Below are 20,750 nucleotides of genomic sequence, written 5' to 3'. Positions count from 1 at the left end.
TTTTTTTTGTATGTGTGTGATGTGTGTGTGGTTTGCTTGAGGCTGAGGAAAGTGGATGGTATTCAAGCTCCTAAGAGATGTAGATTCTCATGCTGCAACGAGGTGGCTGTCTCCTGATGGTGGTTCCATCATTGTTAACATTGTTTTCTTGAGATCTGGCTTTTGCTTGGCTGCCTCTGGTTGCATGGAATGCAGCAAAATAGATATCACTAAATGATGACTGAGTTTTTTTGTTATACTTTGCTATACTGTAGCACATGCAAGCACATAACGAAGAGACACAGGGCATCATCTCTAATTAAAAAAAAAGAAACAACAAAGCACAATACTTGACGTTAAGAGGGATGGTAGCATTAGTGTTTATGCTAAGAATTAATGCATTATGCACTGTGCATAAATATTAGAATGTTTTGGTAAATAGTTGCAGCGTGCACACCCTTGGCTTCTAGAGACAGTTGGGCAGGTGTGCTATTATTGTTTTGTTTTCACAATGTTTCATTCATGTTACAACTTTCCTTTTCCATTAACTGCCATGGAAGAATTTTAGAGTTATTTACAGCAGTGAGAGGTGTACAGTTTTAAAAGAGTGTTTCCTATTGATTTCTGCGCTTTAAAATCAGAATGCTGGGGGATATTCTGTTGTTTACAACTGCTTTTTGAGCTACTTAACTTCACCCCTAATGTGTTTCTTCACTGTGGTTAGAACTAGAAATGTTCTTTTAAAAATTAAATCTAAGCTGCTCACATAATCATTAAAATACAAAAGCTGGAACTTCAAACGAACAAAAATGTCTTAATTAAATAGACGATTTGGCAACTTGGCATTCAGCTCTTCTCATAATGCTTGAGTGAGTTTCATGGTGAATGACTATGAATGATGAGCAGTCCTTTTGCTGAAGGGATAGGTTTTCTTTTCCTTATTCTCTTCCTCATTCCTCATAACTTCTTGCTTATGCCACCCTTTTCTGTATATTCACACTTATTCATCTCTTTTTATTACCTGTTCTCTTTGTGCTGCTGTTGTGCTCTACTTTCTCCTTACTCATGTTCTGCAGCACTGAAACAATATAATACTCTTGTTTTGCAGCTTGTGCAAGTATGGTAGACACTGTTACTTTTTTACTTAAGGATTTGAATGTTGTGGATTTCACTAAAAATGTATGAAACTAGTAGAGGAAATGAACTGTATATCCAGAAAGAGGAGGGGAAAATGAGAAAAGGAAAAAAAATTAATATATATATACATTTCCATTTGCTTTTGAAAAAGACGTGTTGATCAAATGTCAGGTTATCAGTTACTTTGACTGACATTGACCTGCAAACACTTACTTTTGAGTCAGATGACAACTGAATTTTTGAAATTGGAAAGAATTTGGAACCCTTCTTTAGTGTCTTGAATCAGGTGGAAATACATCTTTGTACATGCACCAGTCTACTGTGGTCTTTACATTTCTATTTTCTATGAAAGCCTGTATACTCGGATGCTTAGAAATATTTTTTTTTCCTTTAAATTATAAGTTATTTTAATATGGTTTGTTATGTTTTAGAGGTAGAGGAAAGCAAAGCCTGGTTTCACTTAACCCTTCATTTGTGACCTGTAGGCTTAAGTGGAAAATAAGCCTTGTACCTAAAGTGAACTTTCCTGTTTTTCAGCTTCTTGTTTCTCCACAAAACAAAGAAATCAAGTGGGTAGAATTTAGAAATGACATACAGACAATGTTTTGGCTCCAATACCAGTATTCAAAAACAAGAGGCCTGCTTAAGCAGCTTGACGTTGGTATTTCTTTTCTTTAGCTAAACTGTACCTCCCCCAGAGATTTGTACCTGATTTTGACCATACCTGAAAAGACACTCAGACTGAACCTGCAAATCCTGATAAATAAGAACAGATTGTTAGCCTTCCTGCTCATTGTGTGACATCTCAGAATAATTAGTTTGCAATTAGTGGCTTAAGATTGCAAAAGAAGGCTTGGTATGAGATTTTTTTTTAAAGCCTTATTCTGGCCTTGTCTTTTTAAAAAGTTTTCAGCCATCACTTTAATGACTGGCATCAGCATTTAATCTACTGCGGAGCCTTAAACCAGAGCTTTTGTGCTTTTTGCTAGAACGGCTGCAAGATTATAACTACGCAGACATTTAAAACCCTAACGTAGATAAGGCTTTTGCATCTGTTAAATATGTGGGTACATAGGGCTGCAGCTTAACTCGGTTTCTGTGCTATGTGGGACTTTCTATAGAACAAGATTTTGTTTAATCAAGGAATTAGGGCTTCTTTGAAAAGAAACCTGTTTTGTTTCTTCTCTTTGTTTTTACTGTATGTAATCTGACATTTTCAGTACGTGCCAATGATTTTCTTATGTTTTTCTCCTAATTAAATTAACCTAGTAAATGACTTTCTTTTAATATTACTTTAAAGAAATCCATATTCTGTTTTGCCCACCAGTTTGAAACACTTCTGAGTTATATTTTTACCAAGTCATTCTTTTCAGACTCAAATGTGTAAGGAAAAACCAGTATAAATGTTTAAGTCACACATAAATTAAAACCAAAAGACATTATTCACAGCCTTTTTTATTTTTAAATTAACTGTATGCTGTGTCTGCCAATGCATCCTGCTTTTCAAAATTGTGCCCCTTTTTTCTGAATGGAAGCTCCAAATGGGTTTAATTGTAAACCCTTATCACTTGACAATCAAGATGTAGTTAGCAATCTTCATTTGCATGCTAGACCCTTAGTCCTGCATCTGCTAAAAGTCCTTCTGTTAACTACAGCAAAGCATTCTGTGGTGAGACTTCTGGTAGTGCTCAGGTAGAACAGAAATACTTCTTTGGTTTAAAAAGGAGCTGAGGAGCTGTGAAGGCAGTGTTGTAGCTAGGCTTAAAGATAGGCGGGAATGAGAGGTGAAAGTAGGCTCAAGCCTGTCTAAGGAGAGAACTTCACCTGTTTTCCAAACCTGCCTCCAGAAGTAAAATAAGCAAAGTTTTGTGTATTCCATACAACTTAGTTTCTAAATGCTCCTTTCCAAAGACTCATTTCTTTTTCTTTCTGCTGGGTTAGTTTTAGTTGAGTTTTGTTTTATCCAGAAGGCAAGAAGGCTGCCAGATTGCCATTCTTTTCCAACTGTTTGCCACTGACACATTTTACCTTTTGACCAGCAGTTACAGAAAAATGTTTGAAAGTTCAGAGATCGTGTTGAAACATCTATTAATTTGATTGAGAGGTGGAAAAAGAAAGTAGGGACCACATCTTTTGGTATTAACTCTGGGTTGTCATCAGTTTTAGAACATTAACTTATTTTAAGTAAAGTATGTGCTGTCACTTCTGCAGTTTTATTTAAAATACAATTCCTAACAAACTAATATTGGTAATAGAAGGCGCTGTGAGAAAATATATGTTCTTTCAAACTTGTGCTTTTGTGTGGTTGGTCATACCTGGCATTATAAATGAGAAATTGTATATCAAATACATGTATTAGACTTTCTTCTCCACTTTTTTTTTTTTTTTTTTTCAGATTGAAAATACATAAAACATACCAAAAAAAAGAATCAAAACAAGACAAACATCTGTAATGTATTTGATAACCACAGTGCTGAACATGCTTTTTGAGTTTATTAGCTCAGTAAGGAATAAGTTGTTATGGTAATTTCAGTAGAGAAGTTAAAGTGTGTTATGTATTAATAACAAACAATAGATTTGTTCACTCAGTGTGGGTGGGCCCAACAGAGAGCATAATCAGGGTATGCTTTTGTGGAGAATCAAGGAGTGGTTTTAAATAAAACTGCCATTTGTAAATAAAATCTTAATGGTGATCTGCTTTAAAGTTAGGTATTCCAAGAACCAAACCCTCTCATTTGTGACCAGTGTCTATTTTCAATAACGATAGCATTATTGTGTCCTCAGTTATAAAGCTTGTAAGTGGTTGCAAAGTCTGTAGCATTTGCTACTGGTGGAATCCAGCACGAGTCCATGAGTGGATGTGCAAGGGTGACATAAGGGTGTGTGGACACAAGTGTGGCATCAGAATTCTTACTGCAGGACCATGGCATCAGTCACGTTAAAGACATATTTTGAGGATTACTTTAATCCTGGCTATGGGATTAAATAGTAGCTTAAATGAAAGCAAACATGTGGATATTACAATTCATGCATTGGACAATCTTTCTTGAAAAACAGTTCTTGTCATTTGTATTCTTCTTTGTAGGATGTAGCATGTACCATGTTATGCATGGTATTGACAATGCACTCTTAATTTCTTCTTCAAGGATCCACCCACCTCAGTGTCTCTTGGACTTCGAATGGAAGAGATGATTTTCAATTTGGCAGACACGCATCTATTCTTTAATGATTTAGAAGTAAGTGTTCGTTATTTTAAAACACAGAGGTTTGTTAACATTTGTCTGTTTTTGCTTGTTATTAGGTGGCTGGGCAATTATTTTTGGCTTCAGAGTTTTAGTATGGAAACATTTAGAGAAATCTGCACAGATTAGTCATTGAAATTAATGAAGCTATGTACACTAAACATGCTGACATTCAAAAGTTGCAGTAGTTGAAGTACTATGTGCTTTTTCTTTCCTCACAAGTTTTTGTTTTTATGACCACAGTAGACAAGTGGATGCACAGAAAGCTTCTATAAATACTAGAATGCAATAGGCTACATAGATCATTAAATATTAAACTTCAGCTTCTATAAACAGTTAACGACTGGGTAAAGATTTCTCACTTATATCCTACTGTGGGAAAGGATTACCTCAAACCCAAGGGAAATCATTCATGTTGTATATATTGTCCATCTCAGTGGCCTATCACTCTGAGTTTTCAGTCTTTCACAGTGGCAGGTCCATTTGTTATGTGCTAGGGTTTCTCTGCTGCTCATGCCACTCCTTTGTGGTATGCTGTGAGGAGTTGGTGTCAGCATGCCAAGGGCTTTTTCAGACTGTGTAGACTCTGGTTTGGCAGGTCTTGTGAAGCTGCTCTGAAACTATCCAAACTGCTGAAAGAGACTGTCACCATAGTGCCTGGCTTCTTCGTCTTAAAAGGGAAAAAGCAATTTCTGATCATATTTTAATAAGAAGAAAACATGAAAACAGTCAGATTTCTTTCCCATCATAATGAAGACAGCTGTTTATTTAAAATCCAACTGTTAAGCAAGCTTGTGGTGGGGCTGCCAACACACATTAATCATCAAGTTGTTGTTTTGCTAGATTTTAGAATAGTGTGTTATTCCAGACAAGCAAAAGAATCTAAAAGATTCAAATGCAACATTTGCTGATCAAAGTTAATTGGCAGCAATTGGCCTTTAAATATTTCCTGATGTTTCCCTTTTCAAAATCAAGCAAAATACACCTTATTTAATAGATGAGCCAAAATCATTTGAAAAATGCCAGTGTGTGATAGACCTCAAATGTGGTTTGTCCAACATCTGTCCTATATTTTGATTTCTTTTCATCTAAAAAGAAACCACTCACAGATGATTTGGCATCTTTCAATGTCATGAAATTATTTAAATGTGCTTTATTTCTTCTTCCATTCCCTAGTGGAGTATTTATTTTTATACTTGTGATAAAATAGATGATTTCTTTAAATTTCCAAGTATTGTTTTCTTTCACTGAGGTAGCTTTATGTAAAGATGATACTGTTTTGGATACAAGAAATGTAATTAGTGAGTTACATGCATAGGATTAATTTTTCAGATTGGTTGAAAGGTATAACAATGCTAGTTATTTTCCAAAGCTGTTTCTGATTCCTAAATATATTTCAATTTATGCAGATCAGAAAAATGAACTCCTACTGTATCTTAGCAGCATATTTAATAAAGTTCTGTGTGTTTTCATTTGCTATACATGGCCAGTTGCTTAATAGACTCAGCTCGGTATGTGTCAGTGACTTTAATGGAAGTTAACCAACTAAATATTAGGGATAGCGGATTATCTTAATAGTTGGCAAGTTACACTCACGACAGTACAATGCAATGTTTTATTTACTGATGAACTTTGAAATATGGGAAGGAAAAAAAAACCAAACAATTGATTCAGATAACTCACAGAAGCAAGAAGCTTTAGAGGATGAACTTTATTCTTTGGACTTCCCCTGTAGCAAAGCGGTTTCTCTTAAAGTTCCAAACATGAATATGGTTGTCCATTCAGGGGCATTTCCTCCTGGACCTTCAGTTTGTCATTGAGTGTCACCATTATTAACAGGACCTCTGTGTTTCCCAAGGTCTGTGGCCTCAGGCTTGGTAGTCTGGAAGTTCAGGCTCCCAGTACTTTGACAGTATTCCATCAAAACTGTGGGCAGTTTTAGCTTGGCTGTGCTCAGACTTAAAGCATCTGTTCTTGCTGTTGAAGGAATGAGTTTGGAATGTCTCTTGGTGACCTTGCTCAGGGCAAAGTCTTCTAGTTCACATATGTGAGAGTCTGGGCTCTGATTGGGAGGTCTGTAGGCAATGATACCAGTGAGTCACAAAAAATGAGCAGTCTTGCCTGAAAATAGTATGAAGAAAGGCAAACCTGGATCTGGAACATGCCTGACCCACAGCACAGAAACATCTTTGGGTCTAGACATAATTCAAAGCTGGAACCTGAAAGCTCGTTCTTTTCTCACCCAGGCTCAGAGAGAGCCCTTCCTGACATACAGAAAGGCTGGGTTTTCAGGCAGGCAATCATCTATCGTGACTTTGGCCTATGATGCATGTTTTTCTAGATACCACAAGCTCATCCAGTGCTTTCCAGAAAGCTCTAATCAGAACAGGTCTCTTGTCGTCCAGTTCTTGAAAACTGTGACAGGCATGAATTGCTTTTTAAATGCAAAGGACTTAGTTGCAGTCGCGATTTCCAAAGGATCGCTTGATTTGTGTTACTTTACTGACTTTTCAAATCTCAGCCTAGAGGTTTCTGTAATTTTATTAGGTTGAGCTCTAAATCTCAGCAGTCTTTTTAGTTTGTATAAAGTGAATCAATGCCAACGTGTACTAGCGGCATTGAAAACTTCAGTGTACCCACTCTAAATCAGCATTGTATTCAGAGAGGTAAGTGAATCTCCTAGTTTTCTACATGTTGGTCTTTAGGTAATAACAACAATAGTAACAATGCCCTTTTTTGTTGGTATTTTTAAAAATTCAATGAAAAAGTTCTTTGTGATTTCAGTGTCTTGCTCGAAAGTCAATGTTCTGCTTAATAATGTGTGAGTTGTACTTGGATTTACAATTAGTGATTGCTCTCTTTCTACTAGCTCTTAGATTATTTCTTCAGCAAAACAGATGGCTCATTTGTTTCGATATATGCAAATGTTTTTTGTAATTCATTCCAAATTGATACAGATAATTTGAAATCTTGAAGGAGCATTTATAAAATCTAATATTAAAAATACACAAGAAGTATTTTAACACACTGGAAATAAAATGTTGTTTTTAATGTATAATTTGATCTAAGTACCATCAAAAGCAATGGTTTATTAAATTAATAGTAATTTTGCAGTGGTATTATAGAACTATACAAGTCCAAACATTAGGAAATAAGTGCAGTATTTCCAAAATTTATATTTTGAAGGCTGCATTTAGGCTCCATAATAAAAGTTTCAGTTTTCAGTATTGGAAATCATTATTTAATCATGTAATATTCTTTTCTATAGCAGAATTTTAATTGTGCACAGGAGGGAAAAAATACATTGATGTAGAGATCTCAAGAGAACCAAAATTATCTCATCAGGAAGGAATGTCTGATTTTTACATGCCAATTATGTTGTGATAGGGGTAATAGGGTATAATATTTTAATGGCATGTATGGAGCAATTACGCATATTTAGGTACTTTAGAATGTATGCTCAAGTGTTTTAGGGAAATTAAGAAGATGATGATAGGACTGAAATGTGGCATGTACCTTATGGCATCTTTAAAGACTGTATACATCTATGTATGCATGCTGATCCTCTAAAAAGATTAGTTTTTTCATTTCTCTGGCATATTAGGTGCACATTATATCCAGGTTTGCTGAAGGAAGAATTGGTAGTTGTGACTGGTGATGAATGTTCTATTTTAAATAGCAAATTCAGTGTTTTGCAAACTTTATTCTAAGATGATTCCATCTCGTTAGATCTGTAGCTTTAGAGAGCTACAGTTCTCTTTATTGAATCTGGAAATGTCAATTTATTCATTCTCCAAGCACTTGAAGCCTTCTTTTTAAAACCTTATCTAATGCTTCTTATAAATAAGGTACTTTTTTGAAGTGTTGTATTTTATTAAAGTAATTAAAGTCCAAGTATATGTAGATTTTTGTCAGGATTATTTGTTCTAATGTATTAGGCTTTTTATTGCTGTTTGTTCATTTCAGGTTGTGGATGAACACAAAATAAGATTTTATAAGTTATAAAAGTATTTAAAAAACATTTTGATGCCCTAAGAAGTGAATTTATGTATAAGGGCACAGTAATAATAGCTAGCATCCATTTTCTTCCATCAGCGAAGGACACATAATGCACATTCATGGCCTCACAATTCGCTTTTGTTTGTGAAGGCTCTGTATGCAAAGTGATGATGTATGGGTGGCAGTATGGTATGAGATATGAGTGGCAGTATGGTATGAGATTCTAAGCTATTTTAGTTGACATATTTCAGTTACTAATAAAATAAAAGAGAAAGCTGTCAGGTTTAGTGATAATTTTTGTTTCCTTTTTTTTTTTTTTTTTTTTTTTTTTTTTTTTTTTTTTTTTTTTTTTAATTACGTTTGCCACTATAACAATAAAAAGAAAGAAGAAAAAGGACCATGGCATAGGTGAAAGCTTGTCACTGCAATGGGGATCTATTTTAACTTCTCAGTTCTGTGTGACTAAAAGGGCAGTGTAGCCTTTTTATGGTTACACTACAAACTTTTCACTACTGCAGATTAAGGAAACTAAGTCTTATTACTGTGCACTGACCCTCTGGAAAGTTACCCATATTGGTTTTGCATGCAGTTTCCATGATGTGCGCAGAGCCAAGGCTGTTGGATCTGCAGTGCTGCCTTCCCACGCCTGTGCCAGGCAGCCCCAAACTCCTCTCTGTCCTCTTTTCTGCTGCAGTCACATGGTTCAGGGAGTCCTCCATGCTCTCCTGCCTCATCAGTGCCTGTTAGGCTTTAATAAAGTTGAATTGATACAGGGACATTTTACAAATCCTACACTTTACATATAAGGTAGTATACTCAGCTCTCCTGAAACACCGAGACATTTGATTGCATAGATGCTTTTCACAGCTTGAAGCAAAAAATAACTGTATATTTTGTTATGACACTAAAACGTGAAGAATTGCTACAAGAGAGAGCTCATGCCTAAGAAAGCAAACAGGTAAAATCTCTTACTGCAAACATGAAGCGTGATCCCAGAACAAAACTTCTCCAAAATTAGTTCCCCTTTGGCCCTTGCCTTCAATTCTTGCAGGTGAAACAAGGGTGCCTCCCTGCTGTTGGAAGCGTATGCACCATATAAATCACTTCTGAGCATCAAGGAGACCTTTTCTTCATGACAGAGATGTATATTCTTCTTTTCTTCAGTCTGAGAATTTTCTCCTTTGTAGGTCTTTCAGTAACACCACGGGAGACTAAGTGACTTTGCTCCCAGGTCCTTCAGTGACCATGCATACAGATATGTCCCCAGCGTACCATACAGTGCCCTGCAGGAATGCCTTTGAAGCAATAATGCCATATGTTCTGGTTCTTTAATCTGAAAGAGAAAGGGAAACTACTTCCCCTTAGACCTGAGACATTAATATACCACAGATCCAGGCTGGTAACTTACCGCAGTAGCACTCTGAAGCGTAATTTTGGATTGTAGGCATTATGATAATACACATTATTGAATAATAACATTCATCAGACTTATTGTGTGCAGGTTACTGCACATCTGAAAGAACCATGACCACTGCAGGGTAAACCACTGTGTTTTTTCTCAAGGCATTTTTAGCACATCTGTTCCTAGAGTCGAGTAATCTAAAGAAGAGAACTGCTTGGATGCAAGCCAGCCTTCAAGTGCAGGCTTTGAATTAGCTCCAGAGAAAGCTGGGAAGACAGGTTGCCCATGATTAGCAGTTGAAAGTCACAAGATTACAGGGGCTGGAAGGGACCTCTAGAGATCATTTAGTCCACCCCCCATGCAAAGCAGTCCCTCAACAGCAGGCTGCACAGGTAGGTGTCCAGCCGGGTCTTGAATATCTCCAGCGGAGACTGCACAACCTCCCTGGGCAGCCTGTTCCAGGCCCTTAATCATCTTTGTGGCCTTCCACTGGACTCTTTTCAGGACAGTCCAGCAGAGTCTCATACCTTATGGCCACATCACAGAGCCAGATTTGGACAGAGGTATCATATCTGACATTGCTTAGGTGGAAACATGATGAAGCTGGGCAGAGGTGCACAGTGATGGGAGTTGGCAGGACTGTATGGTCTGAACCAGGCAGACTGAGGAAGTGGAGAAGGGGGATTGGGAAGGCATGGTCACCATGGGAAAAACTTGCCCATCTCCTTTGCATGAATGAAATCAGATTAAAATTGTTTTGTGGCTGAGGCCATGCTTCACACTCTGTATGTTTAGAGGGAAGGCTTTTGCTGACATTGTTTAAAAGCAGCTTTTGGTTGCTCATATTTTGCATACATTCTTGTGTAGTATGCATGAGGTTTGTTTTTGTGGTTGTCACTACTTTGCATGATAAGGGTGGTAGCTACAGATAAAAGGGTGGTGATTCCATCAGAAAGAATTCAAGAGGGAAAGGACTCAGGAAATGGGACAGCTGAGTCTGGTGGTTGTAGTATTTGCTGTTTATTGTATTGTTGCTTTGTGTCAGTTGTTATATTGTATCAGTTGTTGCTCACTTTCTAACAGTCCTTCAGCTTGTTCTCTTTAGTATTTTGCTAGAAGCGCCCTAGCAATTTTTGGTAAATTGCAGTTGTTCAAATTCAAACTATCATACATTTCAAATAAAGCTCATTTCTTAAAGCAAGAGGGACAAAAATGTGTTTAGAGCAGAAGGCTGTCTTCACCAATGACTGCTGTGTTTTCCTTGTCTGTTTGTGGACTGGTAATCAGAATGAAATCCAAGTAGTCTACCATCTTGTAGTGTGGCTTCTGATTGTAATGTCTAGATACTATGCAATACAAATGTACTAAACATTAGTTAGACGTACACAGAGATGAAATGCATTGGTATGCAAATTGCCCAGTGCAGAATAATTTGGTGGCATACATGCTGATTAGATGTGCGAGTGGCAACAAACTCATTCTTGTTGGTAGTAAGTAAATATTACCAGATAACAAAATGTTTTGCCCAAACTACATATTCAGATGTCTTCCTTCAGGTAAAAGAATTAAATTTATTGTGCCCCTTCCAGGAAATAAAATACCTAATTTTGACATGCTTTTTGGTAGTTACAGTGCCTGCTTATTATAACTTGGTTCTGAGGAAACAGTTGCAAGCTCTTGCCAGTCCAGGAGATTCTGTATTGAAGGGCAGCAGTAAGGTACCTGGAAGTTGTCTAATATAAGCATTAAAGAAGTATATAGGCAGGGTCTGCCACTGGAATTACTGACCAGCCCTGGATTTGGCAGCTTTCATTGCAAGTGAAGCATTAGAAACATTAGTGACCTTCTAAAGGAAAACATAAAATTTCTCATCTAACAAATAATGCCAGACAGTGCTTTAAAAATTCTCCTATAATAAATAATGAAACAAATTGTTCTAAAAAAGCCTGTCTAAGGCTCAGTGGAAATGAAGAGGTACTGCGGTCAATTTATTTGCTTTTGTAGACAATCCATTATCAGATTTCAAAACTCTTGACTTGCTACATTGTTGACCCATATCGACTCCTTAGTGAATTCTTCCTTTTGAAGGATTGCAGAATCCCTTCTACTTGCTACAGAACTTTTCTGCCGATGCAGACCATGCCCTAAGCATGATGGTTCAGCATGTTAGTTCCAAAACCAGGTAATAGTTCTTCGGGGATTCATCCAGAAGGCCTTTTAGTGCTAGAAGTATCATTTCAGATTTTAATAGACTCTTTTTTATTATTTAACTCATCCCAGAAGTCTGAAATAATAGAAATTAATGCCAAATGAATGAGTACATAGTTGCTACTAATGGTAAAAACAGTTAATGTTGCTGTTAATTAATGTATTGCTTTCCACATATTCTTTTGTGGATACTTTTCAGCTTCAAGTATTTCAGGGAACTGATGAGAATAAAATGTTCTTCAAATTTTCTCTAAGCGTTACGCATATCACTGGAACAAAGGCCTGTCTACTAGTATAGCTTTGCATTCTCTAGTTATGACTGACTGATAACACTTTCATAAATTCCTGAAGTAATCCATCATTGCTTAATAACTGAAAAATCTAAATAAAATTTTACAAATTCAAAGAACATTCCTGACCAATAGATTTTGTGTTTGGATTTCTGGTTTAGCTGACAGCCGTGTAAACTCTCATACTGCCAGTCACATCCCTGGTGCAGCTGCAAATGCTGTGGAGAAAATTATTCCAGCTAAGTTCAGTATTAATTTACACTCAAATATCTTTCCCAGTCCACACTTTCTGATCATGTAATGCAATTAATTTATGCTGATTTCACCACTTGCAAGAAAGCCTTTCTGCTTTTTGTTTGTTTGTTTGTTTTTCCATAAGTGAACTTTTCCAGTGCACAGAATCATAGAATTACTCAGGTTGGAAAAGACCTCAAAGATCATCAAGTCCAACCGCAGCCTAACCATAGTACCCTAACTAACAACCCTCTGCTAATCATATCTCTGAGCACCACAAAAAGAAAGAATATAATTGTTTCCTTCAAAAAACTGTCTCCTTGTTAGTTTGGGTACCATTTAAAACAGCAAACCTCAGGTCTGCATTATTTGAGTTGATGTTTTAAGTGGTTTAGTCTCTGAACAATGTTGGTCTTACATGCTGGTCTTACATGCTGTTTTTCAGACTGAGAGCATGTAAGCCCATCTTCACATAAGTACATATATTTGAAACCATATCAGCAGTTTGCTTGGAAGGTTGTTTCTATCAACCTCAGTGTAGTTTTAGCATGAATTTGCAATGTAATCACTGCAATCTTCTGGTGTCTTGAGAGATATCATGCAGTTTGTGCTGGGCTGTTTACTTATGACAACTATGACTATAGTTGAAATTGTAAGAAGATCTGCATATGCGTGTGTTTTAAACAGATTTGTTTGTGCTTTTTCTTTATTTTTTCTTAAAATCATATTCAAATGTTGTTACAGGGATAAAAATTAAGAAACGTCTTTCATTCATTTTCTTTTAAAAAGCACGAAAGGAGTGCTTGAAGTCAGTTCCCAAAATGTTTGAGTTTCATGGTCTCAGGAGATTTCTACTGTTTCAGCGTGGTTACAATAAGGCCTCTATCTGAATTTCATCCAGTTCAATGGTCTAATGAAACTTTAAAGAAAGGGGGGAGGGGATTGCTCCCTTCACTTACTGCAGTGTCACTTCTATTTTTCTGTGTTTTAAAGTCAAGTTTGACTTCTGTTAATTTTATTTTGAAAGTTTATCTTTAGATACAGTCAAGAAAGTGGGCAATTCTGAAATGAGCTAACGTAGTTGTAATGTGTTGAAGTGTGAGTATTTAAAGAGGATTTCAGAAATATAAATGGAAAGCTTAACAAAAGAAACAGTAAGTTATTGAGGTAACAAAGTTTTTGCTTTATTTTTTCCATGATCCTTGCTCAGTCAGACCTGGGAAGTCCAAGCAGAGGCACTGCTATGTTTCTGAACTAGTGTGCATCCGTGAGGCTGTAGCTCTTAAATGTTCATTGACAGGAGAATACAGACTGCTGACATGAATGATAAGCTTAGCTGAAATACTATTGCCACAAGATCAGATAGAACTAAGCAAATGATCCTTTCTGAACTGTAGAAAATATTTTCAATCAGTTAAAGGATCCTCTCTTTTCTCTTTTTCTTTCACATATTTTACATATTCGCATTGCAAATGTAAAGTCTGGATACACAGGGGAGTAACTCGTTCCCTAACATTGCTGGGAATGGAGGAGAGCCAACTGGAGCAACAATTACAAGTTAAGAGATTTTCAAAGAATTTTCCCAAACTGAAGAGTTTAAAATAATCCAGAACTCATTTATTGAGAAAAAAAGGTGTATGTATTTCTTAAAAACAGGTTTGCAAATCCAAAAATCCCATTATGGACTTGTCAAAATGAATAAAGTATAAATTCAGCTTTAATTATCTACAAGTAAGGGTTGGAAAAGGGTGGAGAGACTCTATTATTTTAAATATAATCTTGTATGTTAAGAAAAAAAAAAAAGAATACTGCTTGGTTTATTCTGCATCAGTCTTTTTTATATTATTATTATTATTATTATTGTTGTTGTTATTATTATATTATCATTATTATTATTATTATTATTATTATTATTATTATTATTAAGATACTGGGAAAACATTATTTTAAAAGCTTGCCAGCAACAAAAATGCTTTGACTAGAGCATTAAACAAGCACTTTGGTAATACAGCTTTTAGATATGAATTTCATATGACCACGTAAGGGGTTAAGCGATGTGATTTCAGGATAAAAGGTTTCCTGAGTTGACTATTATTCCTATGGTCTGCCAACAACTTTGCAATAAATGGAATGATTTTTATGGGAATGTGGTTATTCACAGCAAGACTACAGTTGGTGTCAGTATGAAAAATTCTTCTTTAGTAGATTCTCTCAGCAGGGATAACAGATCTTAAAGAAAGGCAAAAAGTAGTTACAGAGAACTCTGGTTGGTGTTGGTGACAAATTGTGTTTACAAAACGGGATAACCCATTATAAAAGAAAAAATCAGAACAACAGTAAATTAGAGCCTTGCTCCTTTAAGTGCTGCTGTTCCAAAGCAAACTACTTTTGATAGTGTGTGTATATTGTTTAATAGCTCCCATTTCTCTTGCTCATAAAGCAAATGAGACTTCAAGGTTTTCAGTTGCAGGGGTGTAAAATAATTCTTCTGAGATTAGAAAATTTATTGCAGATTTATACTGTTGTCCTTGTGATAACATTAAATATTTGTATGTATGAATTAGAATAATTAAAGAGAAAGGAGAATTTTTTTTCCTTTGATTAGATCTTTAATATTATAATTCCTAGTTAATTATATTCATAATGTTATTATAATTTCCCAGTATCCCTTGTCTTCTTATTAACCTACTTAATTTTGGAAATAATATTATTAGAAGGAAAATAGATGGAGGATGAGTTAACACATTAACAAACTTAATTGCCATTAACAGTAACTGCACTTAAATTCTGTTTGCAATAGTCTTTCAGAGTGCCTCGATGATAAAATCATTGGTTTCATCTGCAGTATCTCCTTTAGAACGGGTATCATCACCCATTTGAGATGAGTAGTGAAGTTGCATAGAAATTAATGCAGAAGCCATGCGGTAACTTTATGGGTTTAAATTGTTCAGTCATTCATAAAGAAACTTGTTGAAAGATGGAGGGGAATGTTACTGTTTGGGTTCCAATGTTTTTTATTTGCAGCTGTTTAAGATGTAAACGTGGCATCTTAGAGTGCTTCCTGCTCTTTTGTTTCTCTCCCACACAATTGCCCCAGTTCCATTTGAACAATTTTATTTGCAAACTAGTCTCAGAACAATACAAGACCTCAGTGTAACACTATGAGATGAATTTGCTTTGTTGTGCTGAGTTCACCACTTGATGTACCAGTGAAGAAAATCAACCAGGCCGTGTCAAAGTCAGAAAAAAAAAAATATTTATCTAGCACAGAGAGACAGTGCTGTTGATGGGTGGAGATTAACACCTCTTGAAGTAAACAGGTGTATTTACTGACTAAGAAGTAAATATTGACTAAGATGATGCCAAAGAAAATATATTTCTTAAGAAAGTTACATTACATTTTCTCTCAGGCTGGAAATGTGTCAGGTTCATTTCTGCATAATGTAAATGGCTTCCTCAGAAATATTTAGAAACGAGTCCATAAGAGAAATATTTTTGTATGAAAGTAGACTTCAGGAGAGCATGATAGCAATGCAGCTGAGAAGAACAGAAACAGTTCTTGATGACGGCTGAATGTAATCATTCATGTTGGTATTTATTGCTATTAATACAAATGTTGGGAATATAACAGTCCAGCTTGTCATAAAGTAATAGGTTTTGCTGTGTGGTCTTCATTTAATAATGAAGACTAGGACAGAAGTTCATATTCAGATCACTAAGTCTTCTTTTACAACAAATAGTTGGTTTCGTTGAGGCATCTGTCTAATTCTGGCAAAGTTAGTCTGGCTTGGAAGATGGATCCTAGCAAGTCTTGATGAACACTTCACTTCCCAAATGGTTACCTAAATGTTGAATAAAAAACAACTGTAGCCAGCTATTACAAAATTAGGTAGGAAGGAATGTAGAGCGTGCTGAAAATAGATTTCTGGGCAATCAAACTGCAAAAATAGTTGGACTACAGAACAGGCTGTTGAAAACAGTTTATTGCTGGTGAGATATAATGGATGGCTGCAGAGAACACTACATATAGAACTGGCTGAATTATCTCCCTCTTACTCCCAAGTGCTTTAAGGATGGCAACTGAACTAATTCCTGGTCATCCAGAATGGAGCCTGAGTCACTCAGGAGCCTGCAGGGGAAAATCTGTTCAAAAATGCTTTGTCTCATTTTGACTGAAATAAAGAGTGCACCTCATTTTGATGTTTGCAGTGTCTGTAACAGGAACTTCCTGACCATACTGTGCCTAGATGTGCTTCACAAGGATCCCATGATTTAACTTTCGATCGCTTGCCTTCAGCAACAGAGAGTTCTAGGAAAACATAACATGATAATTTCAAGAATTTCAGTAAAGAGGTTTTTGTTTGTTTGTTTGTTTACAGCACTGTATTTCTTCTTAGACACAAATCTAATTTTTAAGGTACTTACAGTCCTGTGAAGGGTAGGAACTTTCATGTTCTAATGAACTTATGACTGTGAACTCCTTTCTAGCAGGCACAGCAGTAAAGTTATCTTAGCGCATTTGAGCTGAGACACAAAGCCCATTTGCATTTGGTTTTCCACAGTAGCAATCCAAGAAAAGCTCAGTTTCACTGCAGGAAGGAAGTAAAGAAAAGAAAGGAAATACAAACCTAGGTAAGGAATTTTTCCTGATGTGTAAGTGAGGGAATGACTGGAAACATTTTTTCTAGTACATGATACCGCAACCATGGGTGACTTGCAGAAAGCTCATGAAATTTGGCTTCATGAATGTAGAACTAAATTAGACTGTTCCTGTAGCTGTAGGTAAATGAACAGAAAAAGGAAACAAAGTATTTGTAGGCAGAACTGCGGCTTTGCTGGTAAGTGCAAAACCCATCTGAAATTCATGATGCCTGGCTTTTGTGGAATGCACTGCTGTGGTTCATGAGTATGAGCATTAGGAAGAATAATACCTCTATAGGTTTTGTGAGAAAATCATTCCTACAGGCTTAAGCAGTTATTAACCACATAAGTTATTTCCTTTCATGGGATCAGAGATGAGCACCTTCACACTTAGTGCTACTGAAGTTTAGCCACATATGATTTCGTTTCTCAAGAGAGTCACCTGGAGTGATCTTTATGCACATGCAGCTCAGCTGAAATGCATGATACCCTCCCAGGTTCATAGCATTAGTTCCCACCTAATTTACCTCCATGTATCTTCTCCCTTTTTGTAAATGCTGTACAGGAACCCTAAAGACCCTTCCCAGCCAGTTAGCATCCCCAGAGCTTTGGCAAAACAGATGTCATCCCCTGCTTCAGCTGGGCAAGACAGCGATGCTTCAGCTGACTCCCTGCTTCTGGTGCTGAGTGATAGCATAGGGATCAACATCTGCCCAGCAGCATCTGGGGAGGAAAAGGAGGGAGAAAAATGCAGCGTTGTGCAAAGCTCTTCAGACTGTCCATCAGAACAAAACATTTGTCTGCCAGTGCTCAGAAGGTTGTTGCAGAGAACTTTAATCCTAGTCTTGATCCCATTAGCAGAGAATTACAAGGTCGGGAGACTCACTAGCTGAAAATATTATAGCTTTCATTTAAACATCAGTACGATCAACAGCACCAAGGCACCACATGTTGAAATGGTCACCCAGAACTGAGAGTAAGCTCACATCTTGTGAAGAGCTTCCCCGTGAACAGCAAGAACACTCTCCTTTCCCAAGAGGAGTGACATTGCTTTCAGGCTTTTGTGAAAACTTAAGTCATTAAATTTTGTAGTTGTTTGAAATTTACAAGTTGGTACATTTGGAAATAATTTATGACATGCTGACCAGGTTCATGACTGTTGTTACTTCTTTAAATAAGTTCATATTTTATTTTCAGTGGCTTTCATTAGTCATAGGTAGTTGGTCTTTTTTATTTTATTTTACTTTTTTCAGAAGTGTATATCTGTAGATAACATGAATCATGTCTGAATGAAGGGATTTACAATGCCAGGTGTTGAACTTTGAAGATAAGGTAAATTTGGCATTTTGAACTTAACACTGTCCTTTCCGGGACTGACTCAGGCTCTTTAAACAGATAAACATGAGTCATATTTAGCCTTTTGTGTCCGCCAGTAAAATTATTGCTTTGACACGTTTCTCTTGCCTTGTCTTGCCCTGCAAAATATATGGAAATAGATTTTTCTGTCAGAGTTCTAGCAAGAATTTATGGTGGGACTGACACTCTGCATCATAGAGCAAGTGAGAAGTCACAGGGGTTTAGAGGACAACGCTTACTGTGATTGTCCTGAGGTATGGTTTTGCAGTTTGATACACATCTTCAACAGAAAATGAGAGAACTTAATATTGGGTATACTGAGAAGTATTCTAGGTGTATACAAAGTGATGTCGGTTCTTGAAGTACTTCTTTACATTTGTGAGCTAAAGAAAACTAGCAAAACACAGTTTTCTTTAGCTGTGGGAATGTAGCTGGCACATCGTGATTGCTGTAAAAGTATTTCTTCAGATCATGTTTTATTTTAAATTGGATTCTCCCAGTTACAAGGTGCAGTTGAAATGAAAATGTAAACCTTGATTTTAGCGTAGCTACTGCAATAAAGTTGCAGAATAAGATCTGTATTTATTTTGGAGCAAACACTGTTTACTTTAGGAGTATCATATTTAATCCCTGTGCACTTGTTCATGTGACCAAGCAAAATTGGATTTTAATCATTTTTTTATTAGAAAAGAATGGGCTCTGTTGTATTCAAGATTGTGTGTCCAGTGCAATAGAGAGCTCCTGAATCATCTCCTACAATGATTTTGTTCAGTTTATAATTGAACTGAAATAAAATTTCAGTGTTATGTTTATAATATTAATTTTATGTTTATTTTTTTAATAGCTAATAGCTTTATTTCTTTGTTTTGACATGGTATTGTAGCTGTGAAAGGCGATTTGTGATTTTGGGAGAGTTTGGTTGTTGTGTTTTTTTACGGTGTAAGCTTTTCTTTATACTCCTAAGTTTAAAATGGGAGTGTATTAAAATTTTTCACAGCCTGATTTAATTCCTTGACTGTTCATCCACAAACTGTTGGACAGAATGAAGTGTATTTCAAGAACTCTTTGTTCTTCGTATCCTGTGCCCAGCCCACAGGTAATCTGCACCTTTTTTCTTCAGTGCAGAGTAATTGTGGTGGGAAAGAAGAGAAAATGTTAGGGTCACAAAGTGCAGGCTAGACAGAGATGACAGGTAATGCCAATTGAGTGCCAGCATTGAGAACCTGCGAACCGTAGTCTCTGCTTTTTCACATGGATTTATGCTGTATGTTAGCAGGCATTCCAGGATGATGGGTTAGGAAGTTCAGCACTTAAGCCTTTATTACCTCGGCTTGAAAGGAAGTGTAGTGTTCTTTTTATGTTTAGCAAGTACAGTAGAAGGGTATTTGGCACCGGCTAGGCATATGTGGGTATATAGGTGTGATGTGTTACTCTACTTTGATTTTCTGACTTGCACATGTATTAGAGATATTGTTGTCCTTCTAGTCAGGTAAAAAAAAAAAAAAAAAAAAAAAAAAGATTTAGTTGTTGAGTTTAATGGCTGCAGTTAAATTATGTTGTGATCCTTGAATGCTGAAAGTAGAATAGAGATTAGCTGGAAAAATCAGTTTTAAGTAAAAAGATGTAGAAATCCATTAATTTGTAATTAAAAACGTCATTCACTAAAATAACTTGGAATAAGCAATCGTTGCTTGGAAAAAAAACAACAAACCCTGATGGTCTATAAGTCTGCTTCCAGAGAAGCTCGTTGTGATGGTTTGTAGAAGTGTGGAGTATTTGTGGAGCCGATACTAACATTAAAGGCATATTTCTGATCTCAGGAAGAGACATACACAGAGATGTCTTACAAATCTGCATAACACACAGCAACGTACACTTGAGGATTTATTTTTTTTAATTGAGAGTTTTTCAGATGTTCCACGTTTATAAAGGATTGCAGCTTTAACTTGTTACGCCAGATCTGTTCTCACATGTACATGACCAAATTTCTCTACCGTTCAGTAGGGAAAATGAAGCAGTGGATATAATTGCGTAATGACAGATATGAGAGGAACAGAGAATCCAGCAGTCATTTCCTGTGAGTTGGCCAGCTTCCAGGTTGTCTCAGTGGACATGCTGATGTAAAGGCAAAATGAAAATAGCTTGTTCTGAATGTTTGAGTGTTTTTTTGTTTTGTTTTGTTTTGAGGCTTTTTTTGCTGTTTTGTTGTTTTTTTTTCCCCATCATTTTACTTTGCACTCTGAAGTATTGAAACAATTACTT

The 20,750-nt window shown here is 36.3% G+C and overlaps 1 protein-coding gene across 11 annotated transcripts in view; it reads left to right on the top strand.

Moving 5' to 3' along the window:
• Nucleotides 1-20,750, top strand: part of EYA1 (EYA transcriptional coactivator and phosphatase 1) — an 85,244-nt gene that overhangs the window by 46,088 nt on the left and 18,406 nt on the right. For all 11 annotated transcript variants that reach the window (XM_015855765.2, XM_032442755.1, XM_032442754.1 and 8 more), the window contains one exon: nucleotides 4,263-4,352. In XM_015855765.2, coding sequence (XP_015711251.1) covers nucleotides 4,263-4,352 — 90 coding nt within the window. The remainder of the gene's footprint in view (nucleotides 1-4,262; nucleotides 4,353-20,750) is intronic.

Source organism: Coturnix japonica, chromosome 2, assembly GCF_001577835.2.
Source record: "Coturnix japonica isolate 7356 chromosome 2, Coturnix japonica 2.1, whole genome shotgun sequence".
NCBI lineage: Eukaryota > Metazoa > Chordata > Aves > Galliformes > Phasianidae > Coturnix > Coturnix japonica.
The sequence above is the reverse complement of the archived record's forward strand: the minus strand, read 5'-3'. Positions and strand labels throughout refer to the sequence as shown.